At 45.9% G+C, this 10859-nt stretch overlaps 1 protein-coding gene across 2 annotated transcripts in view; it reads right to left on the bottom strand.

Moving 5' to 3' along the window:
- The window catches only part of NIT2 (nitrilase family member 2), a 31033-nt gene that overhangs the window by 19157 nt on the left and 1017 nt on the right, over positions 1-10859 (bottom strand). Inside the window, exon 1 of one of the 2 annotated variants that reach the window (XM_075594080.1) lies at positions 5115-5197. The exons of the other annotated variant lie outside the window; for it this stretch is intronic. Within the exon in view, the coding sequence (XP_075450195.1) occupies positions 5115-5139 (25 nt within the window). The 5' untranslated portion in view covers positions 5140-5197. Of the gene's footprint in view, positions 1-5114; positions 5198-10859 lie in introns of those variants that run through there. 2 annotated transcript variants of the gene reach the window in all.

The raw sequence follows: 10859 nt of genomic DNA, 5'->3' as shown, positions 1-10859 counted from the left end.
CAGAGGTTGAGTGACCAGATAATCGAAGAAAGGCTATGCAGACAAACTGCACAGAGTGGACTTTGTTGTTGACATAACTGCGCAGAGATCAAATATTAAAAAGCACGGTAGTTAAGGGTTTCTAATATTTCATAGAACACCAATCAAATGCAAATGATTGTTCATTTTTTATTTGTGTTCCTTTCACCCCTGAGCAGGTTTAATGTACTTTGCAAAAAAACCACTAAATTCCTAATTTCTACCCAAGACAAATACAGTTACTCAACACAAAAGAAATGTTTGAAAAACAGTTACATATTAGACCACATTTTGTGTATAGACTTTATTGCACGAGCTTCCAATATATCAAACTTTTCAGCTGAAGTAAAATATTCTGATAGTATACACTAAATCAAGATAAAGTGAATGAAACTGCAATCACCATATTTTAACAACAAGCTAATAACAGGTGCTCTGGAGGATAATGGTATGATAATAACAGTGTTGATCAAAGGAAAGATCAGAAAGTTTCCCCCTATAATAAGCACTCTTTGTCATATATAGTACCTATAAATGGACTTATTAGCCCAGCAGTGAATTACTGCAAATCAGGTCAGTTGACCCAGAATCACCAGAGAAATCAAAAATAATAACATTTTATTACTTCTACATTGAGATTAAAAACAGATACATTGTTAAAAGTCCCCATACTAATGTGGCTTAAAGAGTTTATCGTCAAAATAGGTATGTCTAATTAGCTAATACCCACAGAAACTCATTTGTACACATCCAAATTTATAAGATAATCTTTATATTCAAATTAGCAACGGATCTCTAGGTGTCAACCTAAATCAGGGGTCTACCTAGAATATATCATTCAGAATAATTATTATCAGCTGTTGTATGTCTCTTTAAGGAGTATAATTGCATAGCATAGCGTGGTATATATCTGTAAAGTAAACACTATCCCACAATGGGTATAGTGTCTATGTTAGGGCGGCTGATAGATATTAGTATCTCTCGTAGTGTATCCTATATCAGAATATCAATATCCTGCCAGATTCTCCCTATACACAAAAGTCCCAAAGTGTATCATTGGGATAGACATATAGCATATACAGCAAATATAAATACTCAATACAATTCATAGTGAATGATCACTGAAACACTGTCTCCTTTTTCGGAGGTAAACCTCAGCACGTCAGACAAAGTAAGAGGGAACAGCTGCAAATACAAGCCTGCTCGTTGACCAAGTTGTATGGATGTCGCCACTTCGAGTGACGTCACTGAGGGGGCCTGCGGGGGTTTGCGGGAGACATCAGAGGTTTGAGGGGGCCTGCGGGGTTTGCAGCGGCTTGCGGGAGACATCAGAGGTTTGAGGGGGCCAGCGAGGGCATACGGCGGCCAATGGGGTTATGCAGGGGCCTGTGGCGGCACTTGGGGGTATGCGGCGACATTGGGGGTATGTGGGAGCCTGCGGGGGTAAGCGGGGGGCATTGGGAGGTATGCGGGGGCCATTGGGGATATGCGGGGGCCATTGGGGATATGAGGGGGGCCTGCGGGGCATACGGCGGCCAAAGGGGGTATGCGGGGGCCTGCGGCAGCATTGGGGGTATGCAGCGACCATTGGGGGTATGTGGGGGCCTGCGGGGGTAAGCGGGGGGCATTGGGAGGTATGCGGGGGCCATTGGGGGTAAGCTGGGGGCATTGGTAGGTATGCGAGGGCCATTGGGGGTAAGCGGGGGGCATTGGGAGGTATGCGGGGGCCATTAGGGTTATGAGGGGGCCTGCGGGGGCATACGGCGGCCAATGGGGGTATGCGGGGGCCTGCGGCGGCAATTGGGGGTAAGCGGGGGCCATTGGGGGCCATTGGGGTGTATGCGGGGGCCATTGGGGGGTATGCGGGGGACCTGCGGAGGCACTCTCTGGCTGCTACGGGGAGGAGAAACATGCTCAGAGAGGCGGGGGAGGAGGGAGGGCACTGCTAGGGAGCCGGAGGCGGGGTAAGCTCCTGCAGCAACATGAACCCGCCTCCGGCTTTTTTTTTCCTCCAGCGCGAGCGGGGGAAATTAAACAGCAGCGCGAGTAGGGAAAAATTTAAAAAAAAAACACGTGTGCTGCCTGGGCCAATAGGAGCTTGCCACGGTGTTAAATCCACTCGCCCGGGGCATGCAGATGTATAGGTTTGTCAAACACTGTATGTATGTATGTATGTATGTATATATACATACACATATATATATACATATACATATACACACACATAAATATACCTAGTATCTACTATCCAGGAGACATCATCTACTTGTCTATATGTTAGGTCGCTGAACTAGAGAGCGGGGGGCTGCAGCTTATAGTAATGGTGTAATAGTGAGAACGTGAGGGTGCTTTGGGGGCAGAGGAACTGTAATAACTTGAGAAGAAAAGAACCCCAATATGTAAGCACTCAATCGCTGAGCATGGGTGATGTGTGAAGGAATAAATCTTTATTTAGAACAACTGATAAAATAATGGGCTTTAAAATAAACAGTACAATGGCGCCTGTGTGGAACCAATAGGAGTGAAATGACTCCGGTTAGGGAAATATATCAGTATGTCAATTTTACACACTGTGCCTAGGTGTATGACTCAATTAAGCCAACTCCTAAAGGAGAAGGAACGCCTACATTTAAATTAGCAATCTATACCTAGATAACCCCAGGGTTGGGTTATTGTACTGTGGATAATTATATTGCAGTAGATGCTAATACTGACTATAACTAGCAAGGTAGCTAGATATCCTGGTACACGGTATGATGGAAATGAGGAAATGATGTCCCTAGGAAAGTAGCCTAACACTGTAGACTGGGTGCTAATAAACTTATCCCCTTAGGAAGCAGGGGCTGCGTCTGATCGTAGCTTTTTGTAATGTGCTGGAGCAGGGCTGCGCAGATGCTCCCGTGTGGAGACCCATACACTGCGGACACTATGGTAAGCCCTGCGCGTGCACGTTAGGGGGAGTGCCAACGCGCGCGTTTCGCTGAATGTTTTGTCAAGGCTGTAATCTTAAGTGTTATTCACTTTGATGCACAACACTCATGTCACACACACACATACACACTGTACATACATTCTAAGTCACACTGCTTTGCATTTTATCACAAATTATATTTTGATTTTTATAATTTTGCATGAATGACTTTAGAGAGTGACAAAATGCTAAGAAGTTTCACTTGGTACGTGTGTGCTCTGCACACAGCCCTTATTTTTGTATACCGAGTGCTTTTTCTAGGATACATTTTTCTCTTGATATACAGTACACACAGACACAATAGACACACCTCAATAAAAGGCACAATGGGAGAAAACAAGTGCACAGCTCATAAAAAATAAAGCATAGAAATACTTCATCCAAAGACCAAATGCGATGAAGAATGACTCAGCACTCCAGTATAAGTGCTCAAAATGCTAATAGTTGTATTGAAGATACACATTGGATATTGTGTATCTTCAATACAACTATTTGCATTTTGAACACTTTTATACTGGAGTGCAGTCGTTCTTCATCACATTTGGTCTTTGGGTGAAGTGTGTGTTTATGTATGTGTGTGTGTGTATATACACGCAAACGCATACCTTTCGAAAGTATTGTAGTTGCTCATGAAAATATTGTAATGTACAAAAGCCAAAACACCTGTCAAATAGACCACAAGGTAGAGCAGAGAAATGCATTTAAAGCTGAACAAGTAGCTCGCTGGTAATATTGCTGCCTTAGCAGCTGGATCAAATCCCATTGTCATCTCCTTAAGACCGTGGGCAAGTCACTTCATCTCCTTGCGCACCAATATTAGATTGTATATATATATACAGTGTTCGACAAACCTATACTTTTGCTCGCCCCGGGCAAGTGGATTTAACCCCCGGGCGAGTCAATATTGGCCCAAGCAGCACGTTTGGTACTAGGTGGCGAGTAGATTTTTTTGTGTGGCGAGTAGATTTTTTGGTGATTTGTCAACCACTGTGTGTGTGTGTATATATATATATATATATATATATATATATATATATATATATATATATATATATATATATATATATATATATATATATATCTCAAATGGAAACATTACTGTATGCTCATTTGCATGTCTTTACCTGTCTAAGACATGCAAATGTGCATACAGTAATATTTCCATTTGCTATATGCTTTACTTTGGAGAATTTGTCACTTTTTGTACCCACCATAACATAACTGTGTGTGTGTGTGTGTGTGTGTGTGTGTGTGTGTGTGTGTGTGTGTGTGTGTGTGTATATATATTTTTATATATATATATATATATATATATATATACATACATACATATATATATATATATATACATACATATATATATATATATATATATATATATATATATATATATATATATATATATACATATACATATACACAGTATATGGATATACGACTCCTTTGCAAAGTATTGGCCCCTCTGCCAGTGATAGGGTTAATTATGACTGCACAGTCACAGCACTAAGGGGCTTATTCTGTATCCGCTGGGGCCATTTTTGGTCAAAATTCCCTATCGAAGTCAATGGGGAATTTCAATCGCAAAAGTCCTGCGGCACAGTCACTGATTGAGCTACCTGTGCTGAAGCAGGGATTTCCATAAATCCTGGCCTGTTGGTGGCCCTTGAGGACAGAGTTTGACACCCCTGCTCTAAGTAGTTTCTGTCTGCACAACAAAGTCTTGACAAATTGCAGCAGTCACCCCTGCCCACAAAGTACTTGAATCGCCCATAACATGATAGCACTGACATTTCTGGGTGACCTCAAGGTTTCTACTTTCACTTCCCCACGTTGTAATGTGGGATCCTATCACTTATAATAAGTTATCTAAATATTGTCCTGCAAATACAGATTACACACTGACTGTATCTCTGTGACTGACTTCCCCTTGTAAGTAACTGTCTGAGAATGGATAGTAATGCTACAATGCTGCAACTCTTATTATACTGCAAATATTCACTTCTCGTGTATGATAATGGTGCTGACACAATAATAAGTACAAACACGTGCCTTAAAGACTACCTTCTTCTGCTGAATATTGTAAGACCTATGCGCATTAGTAGTGTATCCACTTGATGTTACTTACTTGCCATGGCTCTGGCTGCTTGCATAGTGACAGCTCTTGGCAGAGTTGTCAGATCTAGCTAAGGCAGGAAGGAAGTATTTGTTATCCCTCCACCCAGCAAAGGATGCTGGGAAGTGTAGTTTTGTTAGGATTCTTCTCTATATAGAAAATCAGCGTAGCTTTATCACATTCATTTATTATGTGAAGGATAGTAGGGGCTAGCATCAAATAACGTTTTACTGTATAATAATCTGCCTCTAATACTGCAGATTTCCAAAACACACTGAACTTGACACATTTTCCTGTTAATTAACATATATATATATATATATATATATATATATATATATATATATATATATACATATATACATATATATATATATATATATATTATACATATATATATACATATATACATACATATATATATATATATATATATATATATTATACATATATATATATACATATATACATACATATATACATATATATACATATATATATATACAGTGTTCGACAAACCTATACATTTGCTTGCCCCGGGCGAGTGGATTTAACCCCCGGGCGAGTAAATATTGGCCCAAGCAGCACACGTTTGGTACTAGGTGGCGAGTAGATTTTTTGTGTGGCGAGTAGATTTTTTTGTGATTTGTCAACCACTGTGTGTGTATATATATATATACAGTGCTTGACAAATCACCCAAAAATCTACTCGCCGAACCAAAAAATCTACTCGCCACCTAGTCCCCGCCTCTAGTCCCGCCCCCAACCCCGCCTCTAATCCCGCCCCCAGCCCCGCATTTAAAAAAAACCATAAATGAAATAAATTTAATAAATTTCTAGTAAGAACATTCGTTTTTGACATAAGTTTATTTATTGTATTACATTATACTACAATTAGTCCTTGTTTTGTGTGTGTGTATGTGTGTGTATAAATGTTGAATCTAGAAAAAAAAGCCAGATGTGAATGACTAGTTTCCTGCACCCCTTAACTAGTGCCTGGATGCCCCCGCTTCAGAATGTTTAAAGCAGCAATCCCACCTGGGATCTTACCTGATCCGCAGACCCTCAATGTCCAGGTACCTCATTCCCACAATGTTATACATTGGAGGGGATGTGTTCCCTACCTGTCTTCTGGGTTACGGGGGATTCCAATGTCTTCTGTGTGAAGCTTGAGTCAGATCTGGAAGAAAGCAGTATAGGTTATTTCGGTGTAGTATAGGGCAGTTAAGATATACAGGGTAAATAAAATATCCAGATCCAGATTTTGAGACAGAGAGAGGGTGAGACAGAGAGAGGGTGAGACAGAGAGAGGGTGAGACAGAGAGAGGGTGAGACAGAGAGAGAGAGAGAGGGTGAGAGAGAGACGGAGAGAGGGTGAGAGAGAGACGGAGAGAGAGACGGAGAGAGGGTGAGAGAGAGACGGAGAGAGAGACGGAGAGAGGGTGAGAGAGAGACGGAGAGAGGGTGAGAGAGAGACGGAGAGAGGGTGAGAGAGAGACGGAGAGAGGGTGAGAGAGAGACCGAGAGAGGGTGAGAGAGAGATGGAGAGAGGGTGAGAGAGAGGGTGAGAGGGAGAGAGAGAGGGAGAGACAGAGGGGAGAGAGAGAGGGTGAGAGACGGAGAGAGGGTGACTGTGGGGGGATGGGGTGACTGGGTGGGGTGATGGGAGACTGGGTGGGGTGATGGGGTGACTGGGTGGGGTGATGGGGTGACTGGGTGGGGTGATGGGGTGACTGGGTGGGTGATTGGGTGGGGTGACTGGGTGGGTGATTGGGTGGGGTGACTGGGTGGGTGATTGGGTGGGGATTACTGACTGACTGGGTGGGGATTACTGACTGTCTGACTGGGTGGGGTGACTGGGCAGGGGGGTGGGATGACTGACTGGGTGGGGGGTGACTGACTGGGTGGGGGGGGTATGACTGACTGGGGGGGTATGACTGACTGGGTGGGGGGGTATGTTTGACTTGGTGGGGGGGGTATGATTGACTGGGTGGGCGGGGTATGACTGACTGGGTGGGGGGTATGACTGACTGGGTGGGGGGGGTTATGACTGACTGGGTGGGGGGGTATGACTGACTGGGTGGGGGGGTATGACAGACTGGGTGGGGGGTATGACTGACTGAGGGGGTATGACTGACTGGGTGGGGGGGGGTATGACTTACTGGGTGGGGGGGGTATGACTGGGTGGGGGGGTATGACTGACTGGGGGGGTATGACTGACTGGGTGGGGGGGAGTATGACTGACTGGGTGGGGGGGGAGTATGACTGACTGGGTGGGGTGGGGGGGATGACTGACTGGGTGGGATGGGGGGATGACTGGGTGGGATGGGGGGATGACTGACTGGGTGGGATGGGGGGATGACTGACTGGGTGGGGTGGGGGGATGACTGGGTGGGGTGGGGGGATGACTGACTGGGGTGGGGGGTACCTTTGGTGTCACACACACACACACACACACACACACACACACACACCACTCTCTCTCATACATACACACTCTGTGGAACCGGAGGGCAAGCGGGACAGGGGGGGGGGAATCCCCTGCCTCGCGCGAGCAGCCACGGGGACAGGAGCGGAGACCAAAGGGGAAGCAGGTTTGGGGGGGGGGGGGGACATTCCCCGCTGTCATCTCCTGCCCCACGCGAGCAGCCACGGGGACAGGAGCGGAACCGGAGGGCAAGCGGGACCGGGGAGTGGGTGGGGGGGAAATCCCCTGCCGTCATCTCCTGCCCCGCGCGAGCAGCCACGGGGACAGGAGCGGAGACTGAGGGGATGAGAAGGGAAGCGCGAGCAGGAGACAGGGACCGCGCACGCGAGGAGCAGCCATTACTTACCCCTGCAGAGAAGGGCTCCATTCCGCGTCACGACCGCGTCACGGCCAATCAGCCAGGAAGATATTTTGTTTTGTTATTTATTTATTTTTTTAAATTTGTGGGGGGGTGGGGAAGCGGAGACAGCCACGGGGACCGAGGGGAACATCCCTGCTGGCATCGGGAGCAGCCACTGGGGGAAAGCGGGGACCGTAGGGACGGGGGAACATCGCCCACTGTCATCTCCTGCCCCGCGCGAGCAGCCACAGGGACAGGAGCAGAACCGGAGGGCAAGCGGGGCAGGGGGGGGGGGGAGATGGGGGGAGAAATCCCCTGCTGTCATCTCTTGCCCGACAGGAGCGGAGACTGGAGGGGATGAGGAGGGAAGCGCGGGCAGGAGACGGAGACGGACCGCGCGCGCGAGGAGAAGCCATTACCCCTACAGAGAAGGGCTCCATTCCGCGTCACGACCAATTGGCCAATCAGCCAGGAGGATATTTTTTTTGTTATTTTTTTTTTTTAATTTTTTTAAAATTTGCGCAGAGCAGGGGGGAAAAGTAGCTGGCCACGGGCCAATTTCCGTTCGCACCTGGCGAGTGGGCGACCGGGTTTGTCGAGCACTGTATATATATATAAATATATATATATATATATATATATATATATATATATACATATACATATATACATATATACATATATATATATATATATATATATATATATATATATATACATATATATACATATATACACATATATATATACATATATACAGTGTTCGACAAACCTATACATTTGCACGCTCCGGGCGAGTGGATTTAACATCGTGGCGAGCTCCTATTGGCCCAAGCAGCACACGTTTGGTACTTGGTGGCGAGTAGATTTTTTTGTTCGGCGAGTAGATTTTTTGGTGATTTGTCGACCACTGCATATATACATATATATATATATATATATATATATATATATATCAAAAAAATAAAAAAATAAATAGATGATACCGTTCTGTGGCTAACGAAATGCTTTTATTTGTGCGAGCTTTCGAGATACACTGATCTCTTCTTCCGGCGATGTTACAATGAATGAAGCAAAAGGTAAACTATTTTTTTTATATTATTTTTTTGATTATTGAAGCTCGGCTAACACGGTACTGATACCTCTACATATATATATATATATATATATATATATATATATATATATATATATATATATATATATCTTATATACTATATTAGTGAAAGCACTGTATGTTTGCCTGCCTGCCTGGATGTCCGGTGTCCCTAGCGGCAATGTCATTGGTCCCTTGGGCCGCCCGCCCCCGCACACCTCTCATTGGCCTCACACACTCACACCACCCCCTTGGCCCGCCCCCCACACCTCGCATTGGCCTGAGGCGGAGTGACGGGCCAAAGGTCCACAAAAAAAAAAAAAAACACAGTGTCACACACACACACACACACACACACACACACACGTTAATTCATAAAAGTGGTCTCATCTAGGATACCTCAACTAATAAACGCACCAGAAGTGTGACACTGAGCTCGGGATTTAAAACATAATGTATTACACGATTGCAGGTAAAGGAGAGACCACAACGCGCTCCCTCACATCGCCTTGTTTAAAACCTAATGGCCGCCAAATTAAAATATATAAAGCTGTCACGTGCCGTTGCTGCTCTGACATCAACAATTGACGCGCAGCCATTTGGTTGGCCAAGTCCGACCCATTGTGCGCCAATCGGTATGCTCCGTCCTTCATCCCCCACCGCGGGTATAAAAGTAGCGCAGGACAGGTGTCGGGATGACAGTTATCCCGGAGTCTCTTGAAAGGCGTTGGCGGCAAAATATCCGGATACCATAGGATGGCACCACGAGCAACCCAGAAATCTCCGGAGAAGGCGCCTAAAAGGGCAGTTAGGCAGAGGGAGAGGCGCCGGAACCCGTTTCATGCTGCCGCCCTGCGGAAGATGCTGAAGGAGATGCACCCACACTCCGGCATCACTGCCAAGGCCATGAACGTCCTCACCTCCTTCGTTACTGACATCCTGTGCCGGGTGGCCTCGGAGGGATCCCGGTTGTCGCGGCACAAGAAGCAGCAGGAGCCGAGCTCCCAAGAGATCCAGGCGGCTGTCAGGCATATACTGCCCGGGGAGCTGGCAAAGCACGCCGGGTGCCAACCAAGGACCCACCAACCCAGCAAAACAGTCACCAAGCGCAGCAGCTGCAACAGAATGCCACGTTATCTGCGGGGGTGACTTGTCCGGAGGGTGACAGGCAGCCCGAGCAACAAAAATTGCCTTCAAATTACATCTTCTTGCACAGCTTTGTACCGTTTGTTTTATTAAAGTGCAAAACGGTTCCACGCTTGGCTCTTGTTTCTCTGTGGGGGAGGTTATTGTGTGGGTTGGTAACGGAGAAATAACTCCTTTCCACAGCAGAGGTTTAATTAAAATTATGGATTTCCTTAGTCCATTCAGGGGTTTTTAACATGTTCACAAGCATGGAAATGCGTAACTCCCGAATGTAAGTGTGCACTATTACAGGGTTTGGAGCGGTTACTCCCACACCTGTGTACATTACACTGCTCTCAGATTGACAGTATTATACACGATTGCAGGTAAAGGAGAGACCACAACGCGCTCCCTCACATCAGCTATGAGTTGCGCGCCTCGCCTTGTTTGAAAAGCAAGATAACGGCCGCCAAATATAAAGCTGTCACGTGCCGTTGCTGCGTTGACGTCAACAATTAACGCGCAGCCATCTGGTTGGCCAAGTCCGGCCCATTGTGCGCCAATCACGACGCTCCGTCCTTCACCCCCCCACCGCGGCTATAAAAGCAGCGCAGGACAGATGTCGGGAGGACAGTTATCCCGGAGTCTCTTGAAAGACGGTGCCGGCAAAATATCTGGATACCATAGGATGCCACGAGCAACCCAGAA

Source organism: Ascaphus truei, chromosome 3, assembly GCF_040206685.1.
Source record: "Ascaphus truei isolate aAscTru1 chromosome 3, aAscTru1.hap1, whole genome shotgun sequence".
Taxonomy (NCBI): domain Eukaryota; kingdom Metazoa; phylum Chordata; class Amphibia; order Anura; family Ascaphidae; genus Ascaphus; species Ascaphus truei.
The sequence above is the reverse complement of the archived record's forward strand: the minus strand, read 5'-3'. Positions and strand labels throughout refer to the sequence as shown.